This window comes from Epinephelus fuscoguttatus, linkage group LG6, assembly GCF_011397635.1.
Source record: "Epinephelus fuscoguttatus linkage group LG6, E.fuscoguttatus.final_Chr_v1".
Taxonomy (NCBI): domain Eukaryota; kingdom Metazoa; phylum Chordata; class Actinopteri; order Perciformes; family Serranidae; genus Epinephelus; species Epinephelus fuscoguttatus.
The window spans coordinates 46,653,172-46,673,912 of NC_064757.1; the positions used below are offsets into that span (position 1 = coordinate 46,653,172).

The following is a 20,741-nucleotide window of genomic DNA, read 5'->3' on the forward strand; positions in this document are numbered from 1 at the left end:
TGTTGTCCTGCTCTGTATATATTGTAAACACTGTATCTTACTTTTAATGCTTCTGTTTTAGGTTATGGTTTCACAGCATTTTGCCAGAGGACGACAGTTGTGAATTAGCCGGCTGGCTAAAACTGGCATATTTACAGTAATGTTGATTAACGTGTACTGTCTTTTTCATAAATAAAATAAACTGAAACTGAAAATTGACTGTTAGAAACTGCACTGTGATCCCACATTGTGATCAACCAATCACAGCCCTCTGACATCATCCATGTGCTCTGTCACAATTAAGTTAAGTTCAGTACAACTGAATTAAATCCTCAGGAACACTGCAGTTAGAGAGTTAGCTTGCTAACAAAGTAGGCTATGCTAACAAGTTAGCTTGTCAGTAGGATAGAATATGTTCACTGACAGATTAAGAACTTCCTAATAATCTTTAGCATAGCCTACCTAGTTAGCAAGCTAAATTGTTAGCATAGTTTAGATGGATGGATGGATGGATGGATGGATGATGGATGGATGGATGGATGGATGATGGATGGATGGATGGATGATGATGGATGACAGATGGATGGATGGATGGATGATGGATGGATGGATGGATGGATGGATGATGGATGGATGGATGATGGATGGATGATGGATGGATGGATGGATAAATGGATGGATGGATGGATGGATGACGGATGGATGGATGATGGATGGATGATGGATGGATGGATGGATGGATGATGGATGGATGGATGGATGGATGATGGATGGATGGATGGATGGATGGATGGATAAATGGATGGATGGATGGATGGATGATGGATGGATGGATGATGGATGGATGGATGGATAAATGGATGATGGACAGATGGATGGATGATGGATGGATGGATGATGGATGGATGGATAAATGGATGATGGATGGATGATGGATGGATGGATGATGGATGGATGGATGGATGGATGGATGACAGATGGATGGATGATGGATGGATAGATGATGGATGGATGATGGATGGATGACGGATGGATGGATGGATGGATAATGGATGGATGACGGATGGATGGATGGATGGATGGATGGATAATGGATCGATGACAGATGGATGGATGATGGATGGATGGATGATGGATGGATGGATGGATGGATGGATAATGGATCGATGACAGATGGATGGATGATGGATGGATGGATGATGGATGGATGGATGGATGGATAATGGATCGATGACAGATGGATGGATGATGGATGGATGGATGGATGGATGGATGGATAATGGATGGATGACAGATGGATGGATGATGGATGGATGGATGATGGATGGATAGATGATGGATGGATGGATGGATGGATGGATAATGGATGGATGACGGATGGATGACGGATGGATGGATGGATGGATGGATGATGGATGGATGACGGATGGATGGATGATGGATGGATGATGGATGGATGGATGGATGGATGGATGATGGATGGATGGATGATGGATGGATGGATGATGGATGGATGATGGATGGATGATGGATGGATGGATGATGGATGGATGGATGGATGGATGGATAATGGATGGATGATGGATGGATGGATGGATGATGGATGGATGATGATGGATGATGGATGGATGGATAAATGGATGATGGACAGATGGATGATGGATGGATGGATAAATGGATGATGGATGGATGGATGGATGATGGATGGATGATGATGGATGGATGGATGGATGGATGATGGTGGATGGATGGATGATGGATGGATGGATGGATAAATGGATGATGGATGGATGGATGATGGATGATGGATAAATGGATGATGGATGGATGATGGATGGATGGATGGATGGATGGATGGATGATGGATGGATGGATGGATGGATGGATGGATGGATGATGGATGGATGGATAAATGGATGATGGATGGATGATGGATGGATGGATGGATGGATGGATGGATGGATGGATGGATGGATGATGGATGGATGGATGGATGATGGATGGATGGATAAATGGATGATGGATGGATGGATGGATGGATGGATGGATGATGGATGGATGGATAAATGGATGATGGATGGATGATGGATGGATGGATGGATGGATGGATGGATGGATGGATGATGGATGGATGGATGATGGATGGATGGATGATGGATGGATGGATGATGGATGATGGATGGATGGATGATGGATGGGTGGATGGATGGTGTAGTCCAGTAGAGCTGATGATGGAGGTCTGAGGACACATGAAACTACAACACACAACAAGGAGCCTCCATCTTCTTCTGCTGTTTATTAACAAACATCAACACAGCTGATGACATCAGAATCTACAATGCAAACAGCCAATCAGCTGCTGCCATCACACTTCAGCTTACACAGCGTGTGTGTCAGTGTGTTAGTGTGTGTGTTAGTGTGTGTGTGTCAGAGTATGTATCTGCTGTCTCCAGTGTGTGTTCCAGGTGTGTATTTCACTCAGTCGTCTTCGTTTGTCGTCATCTGAACGAGACAACTCCGACCTGACCATCTGCTCGAACCGCTGACACACACACAAACGCGCGCGCACACACACACACACACACACACACACACACACACACGTTAATCACGTTAGCTTACATTATGTGTGTGTGTGTGTGTGTGTGCATGTGTGTGTACCTTCACAGCAGCGTCTCTCTGCTCAATAACAGCCAGATGTCCCAGGGTGCACCTGGTCGTGGTGATGGATGCTGTTGTTGCCATGGTAACACTGGATGGCAACAGGTACGGGATACCAGGCCAGGTCCTGACACACACACACACACACACACACACACACACATACGCTCTGATACTGTGAGGCAACTGGAGGCTTTTATTGTGAAGGAGCTTTGTTGTGATGATGTCACAGCTGTGACGTCAGATGTTACCTGCTGACCGTGCAGGGTTTCCGTCCTGTTTCAGCTCCCGTCTCAATGGTAACAGCGGTGTCTTGGTGCTTGTGTGCCTCCGTTTCTATGGAAACACAAACAGGAAACAACTGAATGACTTGAAATGAAAGCTCAGAACCTGATTGTTTTCTGAATGTTTTCTGAATGTTACCTGAATTCTCCTCGGATTGAGGAGGAACAATGTGGTTTTCATCCTGGACACGGAACCGCGGACCAGCTCTTTACCCTCACCAGGGTGCTGGAGGGGGCATGGGAGTTCGCCCAACCAGTCCACATGTGTTTTGTGGATTTGGAGAAGGCTTACGACCGTGTCCCCAGGGGCATCCTGTGGGGGGTGCTCTGGGAGTATGGGGTTGGTGGCCCCTTGCTAAGGGCCATCCAGTCCCTGTACCAAAGGAGCATGAGTCTGGTTCGCGTGGCTGGCAGTAAGTTGCACCTGTTCCCGGTGAGGGTTGGACTCTGCCAGGGCTGCCCTTTGTCACCGGTTCTGTTCATAACTTTCATGGACAGAATTTCTAGGTGCAGCCGAGTGGTGGAGGGTGTCAGGTTCGGTGACGGGAGGATCTCGTCCCTGCTATTTGCGGATGACGTGGTCCTCCTAGCTCCATCGAACAGTGACCTCCAGCTCTCGCTGGGACGGTTCGCAGCCGAGTGTGAAGCGGCTGGGATGAGAATCAGCACCTCCAAGTCTGAGGCCATGGTCCTCAGCCGGATAAGGGTGGATTGCCCACTCCAGGTCAGGGGGGAGGTCCTTCCTCAGGTGGAGGAGTTTAAGTATCTCGGGATCTTGTTCACGAGTGAGGGTAGGATGGAGCGGGAGATTGACAGGCGGATTGGGGCGGCGTCAGCAGTGATGCGGACGCTTAACCGGTCCGTTGTGGTGAAGAGGGAGCTTAGCCAGAAAGCGAAGCTCTCGATCTACGTTCCAACCCTCACCTATGGTCACGAGCTCTGGGTAGTGACCAAAAGAACAAGATCGCGAGTACAAGCGGCTGAAATGAGTTTCCTCCGCAGGGTGGCTGGGCTCAGCCTTAGAGATAGGGTGAGGAGCTCAGACATCCGGGAGGGACTCGGAGTAGAGCCGCTGCTCCTCCACATCGAGAGGAGCCAGTTGAGGTGGTTCGGGCATCTGGTAAGGATGCCTTCTGGACGCCTCCCTTGGGAGGTGTTTCAGGCATGTCCAACCAGGAGGAGACCTCGGGGCCGCCCCAGGACACGCTGGAGGGATTACATCACCTGGCTGGCCTGGGAACGCCTCGGGGTTCCCGCGGAAGAGCTGACGGAGGTGGCTGGGGAGAGGACGGTCTGGGCTTCTCTGCTGAGGCTGCTGCCCCCGCGACCCGGACCCAGATAAGCGGAGGACGACGAGTACGAGTACGAGTACCTGAATGTTTTCTGGATGTTTTCTGAATGTTGTCTGAATGTTACCTTAAAGATTTCTGAATGTTTCCTGAACGTTACCTTCAGGTGTGACCAGGAGGTCGAGCTGAGAGAGCAGCTGCTCTGTGAGAGACGCCAATGATGTGACAAACTCCTCCCCTCTGGCTCGCACACACACCTGGACACACAAACACACCTGTTACTGACTCCCTGCTGCAGGTCTGACAGGTACTGATGTGAACAGGTGTCTCACAGACTCCGCCCCCTCCTACCTGTAGTTCCTGGTGTGTGCTGCAGACGGCACTGTGCAGCTGCTGCTGTCTTAACTCCTCTCTGCTGTTCAGACTCTGAAACCTGTCATTTCTGAGAGACACTCTGAGCTGATGGATATTCACACGCTGAGGATGGACAAGTGAGGACAGACAGGTGAGGACAGACAGGTGAGGACAGACAGGTAAAGACAGGTGACAATGTCTTCAGGTGAGACCTTCTGCTCCTCGCTGGACGCCAGCATCTCCTCCATCTTCAGTCTGACTCTGCCCACCTCCTCTGTAAGCCCCGCCCCCTGCTGTCGCTCATGGTTACTGATCAAAACTGCAGGTAAGGAGTGAAGCAGCTCCTCGAACATGGACAGCTGAGTCTCCAACTCTGAGACCGACAGACAGGTAGAGACAGACAGACAGGTAGAGACAGGTAGAGACAGATGGACAGACAGGTTAAGATAACATGTCAGTGTGCGTCTTGTCCTGGTGGTTGCAGTGGTCAGTGGGGTCGCCTCCACATACTTGTTTCCTAGCATGATGAAGCCGTGACCCGCCCCACTCTCCCCCCGATTGGGTGACTAATCCAACCAATCAGGGGGAGAGTGGGGCGGGTCATTCCTTCGCCATCCTAGGAACATGGAAAGTTGTGTCTCCTACCCTCTCTGCTTGTGCTCAGAAACTTCCTGGTCTGTTCCTGGAATCCCAGCAGCCTCTGCTGCATGCTGTCAGCCCATTGGTCCAAACTGTCAGGAACCAGGAAGAATTTGCTGAGACCACAACGATCGCAGCGGTAGAAGTCCTGACAGACAGACAGACAGACAGACAGACAAACAGACAGACAGTTTCATTAAAGCTGAAATGAATCCATGTCCCTATCAAGACGCTCCACAGACAGTGTGTCTCTGTTACCTTGGCAACCTGCAGGAGGACATCACTGGCTTTCCACAACACAGAGTTCAGGGTGGAGCTGAGGGAGCTGAGACACAAACACGTAGGTGATCAGAAGGTGATTAATATACTGACTGTCAGGTGATTGACAGGTGATCAGCAGGTGACTGAGAGGTGGGACTCACTGTGGGTTCTTCTCTGGTTCTACTCCAAACACCTGGAACCTCCTGTTAGACCTGGCTGACCTGCAGCTCCTCTTCACACTGACACACAGGTTAAAGACAGTGACTATAAGCCCAGAGTTCTGACTGACAGGCTACTTTACCTGTGTATGTGTGTGTATGCATACCTCAGTGTGTTGACAGACTCTGTCCCTCTCTGTTGGACATGTGGGACAGTTGGACTCTGACCTGTGGACACACAGACTTCTGTCAGTCTGTCAGATTAATCAAGTCCAAGGTTTTATATTTAGACATGTTTTTAATGAGAGTCTGACTCCATCTGATCATCTGCTGATCCTGGTCCCATCTGATACACCTGTTCCACTGTCATGGGCTGGTTAGCATTGTTGCCCCACAGGAAGAGGGTTCCTGGTTTGAACCCTGAGGTGGGGGAGCCCTTCTGTGTGGAGTTTGCATGTTCTCCCTGTGTCAGCGTGGGTTTCCTCCAGGTGCTCCGACATGTTCTCCCCCGGTCCAGGTGCTCTGACATGTTCTCCCTGTGTCAGCGTGGGTTTCCTCCAGGTGCTCTGACATGTTCTCCCCGTGTCAGCGTGGGTTTCCTCCAGGTGCTCTGACATGTTCTTCCTGTGTCAGCGTGGGTTTCCTCCAGGTGCTCTGACATGTTCTCCCTGTGTCAGCGTGGGTTTCCTCCAGGTGCTCTGACATGTTCTCCCTGTGTCAGCGTGGGTTTCCTCCAGGTGCTCTGACATGTTCTCCCTGTGTCAGTGTGGGTTTCCTCCAGGTGCTCTGACATGTTCTTCCTGTGTCAGCGTGGGTTTCCTCCAGGTGCTCTGACATGTTCTCCCCGTGTCAGCGTGGGTTTCCTCCAGGTGCTCTGACATGTTCTCCCCATGTCAGCGTGGGTTTCCTCCAGGTGCTCTGACATGTTCTCCCTGTGTCAGCGTGGGTTTCCTCCAGGTGCTCCTCCTCAGGTTGTGTGAGTTTTTACCAGCTGATACAGACTTTAAAGTAATTCTAATACTACAGTAAATCATTTTAAAAACCTCACCTAGAAACACAAATAAAATCTGATGATTTAAATCAGAGGAATCGTCAGGATCATGAATCTGATCAGATATTTGATGACATGTTTCAGTTATTAACAGAAGGTTACCAGCAGCTGGCGCTCTCTCTGCTCCCTCTGGATCCTGGATCAGACTCAACCTGACGGGTTCAGAGGGGAAAACATTCACTCTCGTCATCATCACGTATCACACACAGTACTTGTACTTCCTGCAGTGTGTACCAGCTCAGAGACTTGACAACGTCCACCAAAGGGTCGTCAAGGATGTCCACAGCCGTCCCGCTCGTCTGAGGAAGGGCGGAGCGGATCTGCGTCCTGGATTTATGACAAGCTGAGCGACGTTCCTGCAGGGTGGACTCCTGAACACACACACACACACACACACACACACACACACACACACACGGGCGGTCGTCAGCCACAGAGACAGAAAGTAGATCACAGCATTTCAGTAGTCTCAGTAGTTTAGAGGAGATATTCAGAGTAAAGAAACAGCTGAGAAACTAACCAATGAGATGTCCAGATACTGACTCCGCCTCCTGAGGTCTTCACTGACTGAGGACAGGAGACGACACACCTGACCTGTACACACCTGCACAGACAGACGGACGGAGAGACAGAAAAACAGCTTGAACCAGCAGCTGACATCATATCACATCAAACTACACTACAGAGCTGATTCAGGATGACTGTGACAACACATACACACACACACACACACACACACAAATACTACACAGCTATAGTACTATGTGTACCTGTGTGTACCTGTGTGTACTGTGTGTACCTGTGTGTTCAGTGTGTACCTGTGTGTACCTGTGTGTAGAGACAGTGGAGCACAAAGGCTCCGGAGAAGAAGCCGAGTTAGCAAGATGCAGTAATAGAATACGAGAGAGAGAGAGAGAGAGAGAGAGAGAGAAGGAGAGAAGGGGCCCGGTGTATTATAGGGGGGTCCTCCGGCAGACTAGGCCTAAGTCAGCCTAACTAAGGGCTGGTACAGGGCAAGCCTGAGCCAGCCCTAACTATAAGCTTTATCAAAGAGGTCTTAAGTCTAGTCTTAAATGTGGAGACGGTGTCTGCCTCCCGGACCGTAACAGGAAGATGATTCCACAGGAGAGGAGCCTGATAGCTGAAGGCTCTGGCTCCTGATCTACTTTTGGAGACTTTAGGGACCACGAGTAACCCTGCGTTCTCAGAGCGCAGAGTTCTGGTGTTCAATGTGTACCTGTGTGTTCAGTGAGTACCTGTGTGTACCTGTGTGTTCAGTGTGTACCTGTGTGTCCTCCATCATCTTCCTCAGTTCCTCCAGTCTGCTGGTGATGGCCTCCTGCTGCAGGTTACTGCAGGCTGCCTGCAGGGATCAAACATAAACTGTGACTGTCCTACACATTCTATATACTCTATTTGTACCCTGTTCATATACTGTACACACACACACACACACACACATATATGTATATATATATATAGTCACAGTCTGTGCTGCAGCCTCCTCTCTCTCTCTCTCTCTCTCTCTCTGTCTCTCTCTGTCTCTCTGTCTCTCTCTGGTGTGCAGGAGTCTGACTGCAGCTGCTATTAATCTTCAATCTTCTCCAGGCTCTAAAACCAGGCTCCGACTTCAGCACGCCGCCAGATCGTAGACTCTGCTAACCAGTCAGTCACATTCAAGCCACTTTGTTACTCCTTCACTATTGACTCACTTGTTACTACCACAGCATTCTCCTGGTTTGACTCCTGTCTCCTGCTCCACCCCTTCTTCACCTGTCAACCATCTGGAACCACGTCAGCTGTGCCCTACACTGAAGCACCTGCTCACCTGAGAAACCACCAGGATCTCATCTACTCCGTTCACCACTCTGGAACCTCTCGGCCAACTCCCCTGCTGCACTTCCCTACCTCAGACTTTTGACTCCCAGTACTCCCCCAGTCAAATATTTACTAATAAATCACTGACTCGATCCTGCTCCCAGTCTGAATCTCTGCCTGCATTTTGGTTCACTGGACTAGTTCCTTAACGTATATATATCTCTCAAAGCTTTGTGCTCTCCAGTCCCACAGGTGGTATGGCAGCTCCTCCTGGACAGCGTGACGTGTGTGGTTGTGCTGCTGCCGTGGTCCTGCCAGATGCCTCCTGCTGCTGCTGCTGCCATCATTAGTCATTAGTCATACTTCTACTGTTATTATACACATATGATTATTGTCACACATGTATACTGCCAGGTATTAATACATACTTTCAACATATTGTACCACAGTAGCCAGAACTATAACTATAATATTATTACTTTCAATAATGTTGTTGTAAGCTACTGTCATTACCTGCATCTCTCTCTCTCTCTCTGTCTCTCTCTCTCTCTGTCAATTCTGTCAATTCAATAAGCTTTATTGGCATGACTGTAGATTAACAATATTGCCAAAGACATTAAAATTTACAAATAAAGTACAATAATAAAAGTAAGTCAGAAAACTATAAAAAAAAAAGATTAAATATATGTTATATAATACAAAATACACCAATCTACAATACAATACACCAATATATAATATAGGGGAAAAAATGAATAAAGAAAAATGTAGATTGTGAGTTACAAGGACTGTAAATATAGACAGGTGTGTCAGGTGTTGTGATGGTTGTCCCTCAGGCTGTGGCATAACCTGACATATGTTGCTAAGCTATGCTAAGCTGCTGACTCTGTTCTCTCCAAGGATGTGTTGCATTTTAGTTTGATCAGGCAGAGAATCAAAGTCAGTGACTTTATGTTTTATTTTTGAGAGGAAGTCGGCTCTGATGTGTTCATACTTGCTGCAGTGCAACAGGAAGTGTGTCTCTGTCTCCACTTGTCTGTGTGGACAGAGCTCACACAACCTGTCCTCTCTGGGCAGCCAGTCTCATTGTGTCTGGTGGATTACTGTTAATTTATCATGCTGATCTGTTCTCTACGACATCTATTGCACGTCTGTCCGTCCTGGAAGAGGGATCCCTCCTCAGTTGCTCTTCCTGAGGTTTCTACCGTTTTTTCCCCATTAAAGGGTTTTTTGGGGAGTTTTTCCTGATCAGCTGTGAGGGTCATAAGGACAGAGGGATGTCGTATGCTGTAAAGCCCTGTGAGGCAAATTGTGATTTGTGATATTGGGCTTTATAAATAAAATTGAATTGAATATTAAGTACTGTTAACATCCTGTATCCATCACACTGGTACCTGCTCCTCTGTTATATTCATGATTTATATGAAGACTAAACATCCAGTGACCAAACACACCTGAACTGTTACAGTGGAAACACTGGAGTTCTGAGGGACAGACAGAGACAGACAGACAGACCGAGAGAGAGAGGGACGGACGGACAGACAGACAGACAGATGGACAGACAGACAGGTACCTGTGCCTTGATTTGAACTCGTATGCTGCTGCTGATCTTCTGGATCTCCTCTGTGAACTCCAGCTCAGACCTGAGCAGGCACAGTTTCTCCTCCATCCGTCCAGATGCCTCCTTCACCTGCAGGAGGAGGGACAGGTCAGTTTGAGGGCGAAGCTCTGAGTCTGTAATCAGTGTGAGTCTCTGTTAAAGATCAGACCTGCTGTAAACTCTGAGACTCAAACAGCTCCAGCTCAGAGAAGATGGACTCCTCTGTCACCCTAATCTGTCTGGTCTCCTCCTTCAGCTTCCTCTGGAACTGCTTCACCTCCTGAGGAGCAAAGTCTCCTCCTTCACTGAACAGCCTGAGGAAGGACAGATGTCAGGTGACTCCTGTTAGGTGACTCCTGTTAGGTGACTCCTGCAGGTGACTCCTGCCAGGTGAGTCCTGTCAGGTGACCCCTGCAGGTGACTCCTGCAGGTGACTCCTGTCAGGTGAGTCCTGCAGGTGTTCCAGCTGTTACCTGAAGGAGGTGAGGAGGTGTGTCGTTTTGTTTCTGACCTCCTGCAGTCTGAGCTGGACGTGCCGTCTGAAGTATGTCTGAATCTGCTGGGTGTCTTTAATATGTTGATCCAGACAGTCCTGCAGGGCAGAGCTAACAGCCTCCAGCCTACAGAGACAGACAAACAGACAGACAGGGTGTAGTAACACAGTGTAAACAGATTGTCAGCTGACCATGGATCAGTCGTTACCATTGACGGCTGTCAGCTGACTGGTCATCCTCCTCCATGTTGGATAGACTGACGATGAACTCCTGGTTCCTCCTGCTGACGGAGGTCTGCAGCTCTCGCAGCTCCTCCCTGCAGGAGTCCAACACAGCTGACACCTCCTCACAGTGAGTGTCCACCTGCTGCCTGTGGAGCTGCAGCTCAGCTAACACACACACACACGCACGCACACACACACACACCGTCATGTGTTACTGTATGATGTGATTGGTATCGTTTGTATTGTCACCATGGTGACGGTAGTTTTAAATCCACACTGACTGTGACCTGCACTCAGCATCTCTGTTCTCAGAAGCAGCTGTCTGTCAGCAGGAGCTCCTGCAGAGCTGAGAGGACAAAAAAAACCAGACAAACTGTCTTCACCAGGCTGACTGACTGACAGCAGACAAACTGTCTTCACCAGGCTGACTGACTGACAGCAGACAAACTGTCTTCACCAGACTGACTGACAGCAGACAAACTGTCTTCACCAGGCTGACTGACTGACAGCAGACAAACTGTCTTCACCAGGCTGACTGACTGACAGCAGACAAACTGTCTTCACCAGACTGACTGACAATAGACAAACTGTCTTCACCAGGCTGACTGACAGCAGACAGACAAACTGTCTTCACCAGGCTGACTGACTGACAGCAGACAAACTGTCTTCACCAGACTGACTGACTGACAGCAGACAAACTGTCTTCACCAGACTGACTGACAGCAGACAAACTGTCTTCACCAGACTGACTGACAATAGACAAACTGTCTTCACCAGGCTGACTGACAGCAGACAGACAAACTGTCTTCACCAGACTCCCTGATAGCAGACAAACTGTCTTCACCAGGCTGACTGACAACAGACAGACAAACTGTCTTCACCAGAGGTGAACTGGTTGATGGGCATTTTAAGTAACTTCCATTTTCGAGTAAATGCATTAAATTCTTATAAAGTACTCCAGTACTTTAAAAATAAAAAGTGTGAAGTAAGAACAGGAATATAAAATGGCAGACAACAGAAAACAAGAGCAGTTTGGAATTCATTTATTGAACCAGGTTTTAATTAGCCCATTAAACCATAAACTGAAGGGTAACATGAGAAAAATCAGCTAACTTTTTGTCGCTGCCGTTAACATTACGCAGGTTAGACGCAGTTCTGAAGGAATGTCACTGAGCTCAGAGTCAGCTTGCCATCTGCCCATTAGCACAAGCTAACACAGCAGCGGCGGCTAATGTCCTACACCAAAGAGTTTAACTTACCAGTCCTGACAAACTCACACCAACACTGAAACAGCTCAACTGTTGTTAAACTCATTAATAACCTTCAGGTAAAGTTAGCAGTGTGATGCAAACAGTTAGCCCTGTAACTGTGTGTGTGTGTGTGTGTGTGTGTGTGTGTGTTACCCAGTCGTTGTTGGTATATGTGGTTCTCGATGTGTTTGGGGTTCAGCTGCTGCAGTTGGACCTCCTGCTCCAAACGCACCACCTCCTTCCTGTCTGTAACCGTGGCAACACCCCAGCTGAGTACATCATGGAAACGCTGTTCCAGGTGATCAAAGAACAGAGTCCTCATCCTGGACAACACACACACACGGTCAGGATGCTCTTCTGTCGCCATGGTGATGTGTGTGTGTGTGTGTGTGTGTGTGTGTGTGTGTGTGTGTACCTGTTCAGGTTGTCTGTGAGCAGCTCCACAGGAAAAAGACTCAGGTGAGTTTTCTGCTGCAGGTTGAGGGTGGGGCATCTGAAGGTGGGGCCACTATAGGTCACACCACTGGGTGATGTAAATGTGACATCACTGCTGGTGTCACAGAGATCCAGGAGAGAGGACTCCGCCTGCACAAACACACACACACACACACACACACACACACACGTGTTTGTTCTGTTTTACAACATCTGTTTTACGTTTTACGATTCATTATCTTGGAAATGTAATGGCATACCACTCACTTTGCTTTTTGTCTCTCTCTCTTTTCTTAGGCTATTCTCTTATAGATATCTGTGTACTTATTTCTCCAATGCGCTATTGTGACTTGTTTTACTTGTTTGGTGTTACCTGTATTGTCCTGTCTTTGATGTAACTGGCCTGTTTTGGGCGGTTATTTGTGAAATGTTTGGTGTATTGTTTTGTAATGTCATCTGTTTTTCGTTGTTGTATCAGAGCCCCTCGAAAACGAGATGATGCATCTCAAGGATTTTTATCCTTAATAAACTTCGAATAATAATCAAAATTTCACCTCAGTCAGCCAATCCTGAGAGGGCTGGGCGGGGTCAGTGTCATTCTGACATCTGATTGGATGACTCTGTGTCGTCTCCTCTGGTTTCTGTGTTTCAGCTCCACCACTGGTTTCTACACAAACAGACCAGTTCAGACTGGAACAAACCACTTTAACACCAGGACCAGTTTATCGCTGACCACAGACTGACCTGACTGGGTGGAGGGGGCGGATGATGGGTGGAGCTTCTGCAATTCTTCTGGACTCTGAGGAGGAAGATCAGTTTATTATTGTCCGCTCACTGTTTATTCCAGAAAGAGTCCTTTAACCAGGAAATGAGTTAGCATGTTAGCATGTTAGCACTTTCAGTTCCCTCATCTTGAAGTCAGTGTGTTTTTGATTTGTTTGTTTTTGTTTGTCACAGAGTACTAACATCTGCTAGCTCATCAGTGTGGACACATGACTGTACTATAACTGAGAGATGGGGCTGGTTTGTTGCCATGTTTACCGGTTTGTAGGTGTGGTCGAGGTGGAAGAAAGAGCTGAGGCTGCTGCTGTAGGAGAGGAGCTCCTCCAGGAGGACTGAGGGGAGACGACTCAACACCTCCCACTGATCAGAGACACACTGTCCACAGCTGCGCGCGCACACACACACACACACACACACACAGAGGAAGTGAAACTCTACACCTTCACATTAAAAGCCTTGTTTCTGTTTCTCCACCTAAAATAAAGTCTGTAGACTTTATTTTGTAGTAGGCTCATTCTACATTAGCATTAGCATTAGCATGTGTCCTGCACTACCTGGATTTGACATCTTGCAGGTAGTGGACAGTTTTGTCCAGAGACCTCTTCAGAGCCTCCTCACTGCCCTCCTGCCGGAGTCGTCTCAGCAGGTCGTCCAGATGCACCTTCTTCCTCTGACAACACAACAGCAAAACATCATGGGAGAGCCGCCAACCAGCTGACACATACCATTTCAGGGGCTCTGTGTTCAGACTCACCTGTATGTGTTGCTGCTGTGTGTGTCTGAGGTCGTCCAGGTGTTGTTGTAGGTCTTCCTTCTTCCTCTCTAACCTGTGGTTGTGTGTCTCCCATTGCAACGCTGCTCCTTGCATCACAACAAACACACGCCTGCTGATACTGAAGGCGTGACGAGCCACAGAGTCACAGCACAGCTGCAGACAGACAGACAGACAGACAGGTCAGGTTAGGTGACAGGTCAGACAGGTGTTGAGTCGGTGAAATGTGAATTCTCAGAGAGGTCTGTGTGTGACTGACATCTAAAGCAGCCAATCGCTCTTCATCTTGTCTCTGGTGTTGTCCAATCAGAATGAGGAGCTGAGAGCTGACGATGTTGTTCACCTCCTCCTCAGCCAGCTGCAGAGCAGAAAGCGCCTCCTGCAGGAGACCATGATGAAAACAGCAATAATAATAATCAATACCAACACCTCCTCATGTGACCTGAACTGACACCAGGTCAGATTTTAATATTTGCCTCTTGGACCGTTGTCTTTCAGTCTGTGACTGAAACAGGTCTGTGTTATTTAACCTAATGTGATTTATTATCAGATAACTTCATATTTAACACAAACCCCATATGAATCTTAAAAAAAAACGAGCTGCAGCATCTGGCACGTTAAATGGAAACGGACCCCCCTCATGGAGCCAGACCTGCAAGGGGAGCCAGCGAGCGTCTGGTAGCCGAGCCTTGATCCGCACGGCTCAGCCGCCACGCCCTGAAAGAACAACACAGAGCTATCACTCACAGGGACGGACGTTGGGGTAATGTGCAGCGTGAGCTGGGCGGCAGATGAAGGCGGGGATGTAAGCGTGCTGACCCCTGGAATCACAGACTGGCTCTGAGGATGTGAAACATCACCTCTCTGGTGGGGAAAGACTGGGGATATTGTTGAGAGGTGGAAGGAGCACTTTGAGGAACCTGAACCTGACCAGCACGTCCTCTGTGGAGGAGGCAGAGCCTGAAGACTCAGGGAACTCTCATCCAGAGTCTCTCCTGGCCGTGGACCAGTGGACCAGTGGACCAGTGGGCCAGTGGGCCAGCTCTTTAATCTTGCAAAGCTGCCAAAGGAGGTAATGGGAGTTTGTCCATCCAGTCATCCTTGTCTCTGATTCTGTTTGTGATATTCATGGACAGGATCCAGTGGCCGAAATGAGTTTCCTCTGAAGTTGTCTGCTCTCGGGATCCTCCAGGACGAGCTGGGAAGTGTCGCTGAGGAGAGGGATGTCTAGTATATTGAACTTTCATAGATTAAAATATAACGTGTGTTTGTTACCTTACAGCGCTCCACCTCAGCCAGGCGATCCTGCCACTTCTGTTCATAGCAGCACCGCAGCTGATGGAGGAAGTCAGTGTGGAGACTGTCTGAACACACACACACACATTGATGTGAAGAGGCTCCACAGTAAAATAAACAGGTGGATGGAAACACAAACACAGGTGTGTTACCGATCTGTTGATTGACGGCTGTCAGCTGGTTGGACCAATCAGAGACCAGAGCAGTGGAGGGCGGGACCAGAGAGCTGAAACACAGACACTGATTGGATGTCTGAACCAAACAAACTGAACCAATCAGAGGACAGAGTCTCTGTTGTTACCTGATCTTAGAGATGATGTCATCACGTTGTCCTGTCAGGTCTTGCATCACCAGCTGACCTGAGACCAGCTGACCTGAGACCAGCTGACCTGAGTCCAGCTGACCTGAGACCAGCTGACCTGAGTCCAGCTGACCTGAGTCCAGCTGACCTGAGACCAGCTGCTGCTCCTCGTCACTGCAGCAGAGCCTCCTACAACAAAAACACAGCTGACACAAACTGCAGTACGACAGTGTTTCTACTCACACTGCTGCATTATCATCGGACCTGTCTACAACCTGGTTCCACCCACCTGAAGCGGTCTATAACCTCGGTGACCCGACTCCTCCTCCAGCGGCTCAGACAGTCCTCCCAGTGCAGGCGGAGGAGTGACTCCTGCTGCAGGTTCTCCTCCTGAAGGAGTAGCAGCAGACGAGCCACGCTGCGACGGTTCGCCAGGAGAGACTGATTCAACATCTGGGACGCAGAGAAGAAGTGTGATGGTCAGAGGTCAGGGGTCAGGGGTCAGTAAGGTCATCACCCTGCAGAGAGCAAACATTTTAAATGTGCTCATGCGTGAGATTTAGAGGGCGGGGTATCTGTCAATCTTTTTTTAATGTGGCCAATCAGAGGCTCACAACCCCCTGTCAGTCAAACACTTACAAGGTTTTATTTCAGCCAATCACTTCACAGCAGTGGGAGGAGTCAACATTTCAACTAGCTAGCTATGCTAGTGCTTGTTAGCATCTGTGTATCAACTCCCCGATCATAACAGGAAATAGTAACTTCAACCACTGCTCATTACAGGAGGCCCACCGTGAGATAACGTGTTATGTGTTTGAATTATTGGACAGTTAATGGACAATGGATCATAGCTGTTTGTTTCTGAGTTTCTAAGTTAGCTACTGTAGCTAGCATGCTAGCTTAGTTAGCTGTAAATTCATCTGTTTTAACTTTTAAATGATTTAAAACGTTGCCGTGTGTTGATACTCTGTCGAGGGTTAATGTAGGAAAGGATGTTTCGGAGGAACGACTCCGTCTGTCTGAGGACAGGGACACAAAACCTCCAGGGACAAAAAAGACAGAGTCCATGTCTCCACATCCAGGGGTGTGTGGACACTAGAGGAAAGCCGACAGGCCCCGCCCACTGACGTCCCGCCCTCCCTCTGGTTCTTGTAGTGGGGGAGCAGATCACAGCCTGGGTCAGCAGGTCTGATGGAGGCTGTTCAGGGGCTCAGAGTCAGGACGCTTGTCTTATTTGCTCTCCGGGGGTTTCACGTCCCTGTCCTCAGGACGAACAGTCTTGTCCTCCGGATCATTTCAGCGCTAATCCAAGACAGACGGCAGACGAAGATGTTTTTTAATCAACATATTAGAGTGTAAACTTTTCAGCGAGCTAACGCTGCAGCCTGAAACAAACATGAATGATCCATCGTCTGTTTGATCATCTGAAGACAGAACACGTCTCCTCTCAGAGCTCCTAAAATGATCCTATGTTCTGTCATGATCCAGGATCCAGGAGCTGATCAGGAGACAGTGTTAGCTAACGAGCTAGTGCGCTAGGTAGCAGTAAAGTTTTCTACTTTAAACAAACACAAGGCTAACGTTATATTTACAACCATCTTAAATATATATTCAAGGATCAAACTGAGGGTCTGATACTCGCACATGCACATGTCTAAAATGGCGGCTCTCCGGCTGTACAGGTGGATATTTCTCAGGTTCAGAGGTCAAAGGTCAGAGAGTTACCGTGGCCTCGGCATGAACCAGTCTGCAGACGTCAGGTGGAGACAGGAAGTTGATCTTCTGCAGCAGGTGGAGGAACGTCCTGAGCACAACTTTAATCTACAGGACAAACGTAGGAAATAAAGACAGTCTGACTCACCTGATAAAGAATGTCTGTAAAATATAAATATAATGTTTTTATTAAATGTAAAGAACCACTGAACTGCAGTTTATCTTCCTCTCTCTGAGGGTTTTAAAAATGTGATTCATGTAAACTTATTTTTAATATTTATCTTTGATCACATGAACTGAATTTGATTTAGTTTGTTGAACACTTTTATCAGCAGCTTGTTCACCTGTTAAATTAAGTTTGTATAAAATCAGATGATAAATCTAAACTTTATGTTCATGTCCTTCCTGAGGAGGAGCTGCTGCTGTCTGACCTCGGCAGCTCGCTGAGTCTCTGATTCAATCAGTTTGTGGTTCAGCTCCATGATTCTGATCTTCTTCATCTTCACCTCCTCCTCCACCTCCTCCCAGAGAACACACACCTCCTACACACACACACACACACACACACAGGATCACATTGTCAGTCAGGATGTTTATTAAGTTTTTTGCCCCAAAAGATCAATTTAGTTACAAATATTCAAGAACTTTGATCACAACTCCTGAAGACAGTCTGTCATATTGCAGCAGCTCCATCATCATACAAGCTCCCTCAGAGGACACGCCCCCTGTACCTGCACGCTGAGGTGATCCAGGTGTTCCATTCTGTCCTTCAGGTTGTTCAGTCTGAGGTCCACGTCCTGCAGAGAGGACAGCAGCTCCACACTGATGGTCCTCGCCTGAGACTCACACTCCTGAAACACAATATGTAAATTAGTTCACACACTGCTCTAACCTGAGCTACCTCAGGTGTAGTTTATACCTACCTGTGACAGGTGTGTGAGTTCTGTCTCCAGCTGTTTCAGAGCTTCTTTGTGTTTTTTGTTTTTTCTCTCCGTCAGTCGTTCGATGATGTCAGAGCTCGGCTGATCGACCACTGAAGGAGAGACGGAGAGGGGGTGGAGCTTCAGCTGTGAGGACTGAAAACATCAGTGAACCTGTGAAACTCTTCACCTGCAGACTGAGACACTGTGATGTGTTCAATGTCTCTACGTAAAGTCTGTACAAATGACCCCTGAGACATATTTCAGCCCTCGCTCATCTCACAGGAGTCTGATCGTCTGTACAGAGGTCACATCCTGATGGATTCTGGGTAATATTCCAGGTGACGTCTGAGGTCACAGGTCACGTAGTGTCCACTTCAGGATCTGTGACGACATTTATTTATATATGATTATATCAGATACGAACCCACAGAGTCAGGAAGTCTGCTGACATCATCAACGTCATCATCATCATCCACCTGCTGCCCCCTGCTGGAGGGAGGACACAACAACCTGATGGACAGACGGACAGAGAAATGGACAGACGGAGACATGATGTTGAATGCGTTATTTATGGATGTACAGTACACGCCAGACAACGGAGTGAGCGTCCCTCTGTCTGTCTGTCTGTCTGTCTGTCTACCTGCTGGTCGTGCTGCAGTGTGTGACGCTGTCCTCCGCAGACAGACAGTCTGTCCTTGTGTCTTTGCGTCCAGCCAGCAGAGATCTGGACAGCTGGACCTACAAAACACACAAACAGGAACACACAGTCACTGTGAATCACAGCAGCCAATCAGAGCTCAGTACCACAAATCAATCTGAACTGTGTGTCACCACGCCCACCAGTGGGTGGAGCCTGCACACCAGCTCACAGCTACTGTAACTTAGTCTGGGGCCGTTAGTGGCCGCTTTGGTAAGGAACCGGAACCAGGTCGAGTGAGACAGGATCCGGAATTCGATGGATGCGCCTTTCCGTCAAAATAAAAGCACCAAGCTGATAAAAATACGGTGAAACTTTTTAATTTAAAGAATATAATTTACAAGAAAAGCCCCAAGCCATTAAATTGATCAATTTTATTTTATTTTTTAAAGATATTTTACAGGACAGACAAGTGTGAAAGGGAGAGAGAGGGAGACATGCAGCAAAGGGCCACAGGCTGGAGTCGAACCCGGGCCGCTGCAGCTACAGCCTAGTACATGGAGCGCCTGCTCTACCACTAAGCCACCGACACCCGAAGTTAATTGATTTTCTTACACCCCTCATCACCCCAAATCGATGGTGCACCAGAATTTAAAGTTTTACTTTGGTGAACACTTTCACTTTGATGAATTTGGTGAATTCCGGATCCGCTCTCTAGACCAGAACCAGAATCCAGACAAAACTCTGAAGAGCCTGGTGACGCGAGACTACACAGATCTCGTTAAACTTCAGCGGAGAGAGCAGTGATGATGTCACCACGACCATATGACCCATACAGACACACACATGTCAGAGAACTGATGATGTCATCCAGGTGTTGAAATAACATCACACCACCTGTTTGAGGTCTGAACCTGGAGACGGTCACACTGGGACCTTTGACCTTCACTGAGACACTGACACAAGGTTTAAATGTGAGAACATCAACAAATCAAACACAGTGACAGGAAGTGAAAAGCCTGTGACGTCAGAAACATGTACAGGTGTAACCTGCTGCAGAGTGACAGGAACTCAATGACCTTTGACCTGTGACCCACCTGAGCGTCAAACAGCTGCCGGTAAACCTTCCCGCTGGGCACCGCTCTGCTCTCACACATACCGGTGATTTAACGGCAGTTAGCCCCACCAGGTGGAACTGGACCCGGGCTGGAGGAGTGTTCCGCGGGCTGGAGGTCTGTTCCCCGGGCTGGAGGAGTGTTCCGCGGGCTGGAGGTCTGTTCCCCGGGCTGGAGGTCTGTTATTCCTCGTTGAAATTAATCTGTTCGGTGGAAAATGTTTTTCTCTCCGGTCGTTACCGTAAAAAGTCCGTTAAAGTCAGACTGTCGGTTCCTGCTTCTATCAACGGACGTTTGTGTCTCTCCGTCACCATGACAACGAGCGTGCCGAACGCTTTGCAACGTTCAATGTCCGCGAAGAAAATTGTACATCCTGATACTGTAGAAAAAACACTTTACAGTTTTTCTCAGTTGTTTACACGCAATTTTGAAAACAGGGCTCCTTTTTTCAAAATATTCACACAGTTATCCAAACACCACACTCAGTTTGCGTAACTCCTAGATTGTTTGCAAAATGACACACTGCAGTCAAAACATATACACATATTTATAAAAATGCTGTTTTGTTTTCATCTCACTAACACAGTCTTCAAACGATCAGACACTATTGCAGTCAGTTACACACTACAGTGATCAATACAAAATACATTTGTAAAAACCCCTGTTTTAGGAAACAGCTGGTCTAGTGCTAGACTTTTTTGCCA

General features: G+C 48.0%; 1 protein-coding gene across 4 annotated transcripts; it reads right to left on the reverse strand.

Moving 5' to 3' along the window:
• Positions 1-2,265: 2,265 nt before the first annotated feature.
• ccdc180 (coiled-coil domain containing 180) lies at positions 2,266-20,204 on the reverse strand. 4 transcript variants are annotated; one of them, XM_049579702.1, is made up of 38 exons: positions 20,020-20,204; positions 18,926-19,023; positions 18,710-18,795; positions 18,286-18,395; positions 18,094-18,213; positions 17,794-17,904; positions 17,375-17,470; positions 15,939-16,102; positions 15,753-15,838; positions 15,650-15,722; positions 15,501-15,574; positions 15,328-15,416; positions 14,312-14,431; positions 14,035-14,208; positions 13,835-13,950; positions 13,539-13,665; positions 13,242-13,296; positions 13,052-13,164; positions 12,478-12,647; positions 12,216-12,385; positions 10,797-10,977; positions 10,568-10,714; positions 10,264-10,408; positions 10,068-10,184; positions 7,962-8,039; positions 7,197-7,280; positions 6,911-7,047; positions 6,779-6,828; positions 5,793-5,853; positions 5,629-5,706; positions 5,465-5,531; positions 5,213-5,354; positions 4,780-4,940; positions 4,565-4,690; positions 4,374-4,470; positions 2,892-2,976; positions 2,641-2,767; positions 2,266-2,521 (listed from the first exon to the last, which is right to left on the reverse strand). In XM_049579702.1, the coding sequence occupies exons 1-38, from the start codon at positions 20,077-20,079 to the stop codon at positions 2,393-2,395; spliced, it is 4,224 nt and encodes a 1,407-aa protein (XP_049435659.1). In that variant the 5' UTR covers positions 20,080-20,204; the 3' UTR covers positions 2,266-2,392. The 4 variants fall into 4 exon arrangements, with proteins under 4 accessions (XP_049435659.1, XP_049435660.1, XP_049435658.1 ...); XM_049579703.1 differs by having other exon boundaries at positions 4,837-4,940; positions 15,650-15,838; XM_049579701.1 differs by having other exon boundaries at positions 2,266-2,509; positions 15,650-15,838.
• Between the last annotated feature and the right edge of the window lie 537 nt (positions 20,205-20,741).

Bases quoted from the DNA above. Each gene is read 5' to 3' on its own strand.
- ccdc180 (XM_049579700.1), bottom strand. From the start codon at position 20,079: ATGTGTGAGAGCAGAGCGGTGCCCAGCGGGAAGGTTTACCGGCAGCTG. The intron at 7,048-7,196 runs GTTAGTTTCTCA...GTGTGTGTTCAG, and splicing joins AGTATCTGGACATCTCATTG to GAGTCCACCCTGCAGGAACG. The intron at 2,522-2,640 runs GTACACACACAT...TGTGTGTGTCAG, and splicing joins AGAGAGACGCTGCTGTGAAG to CGGTTCGAGCAGATGGTCAG.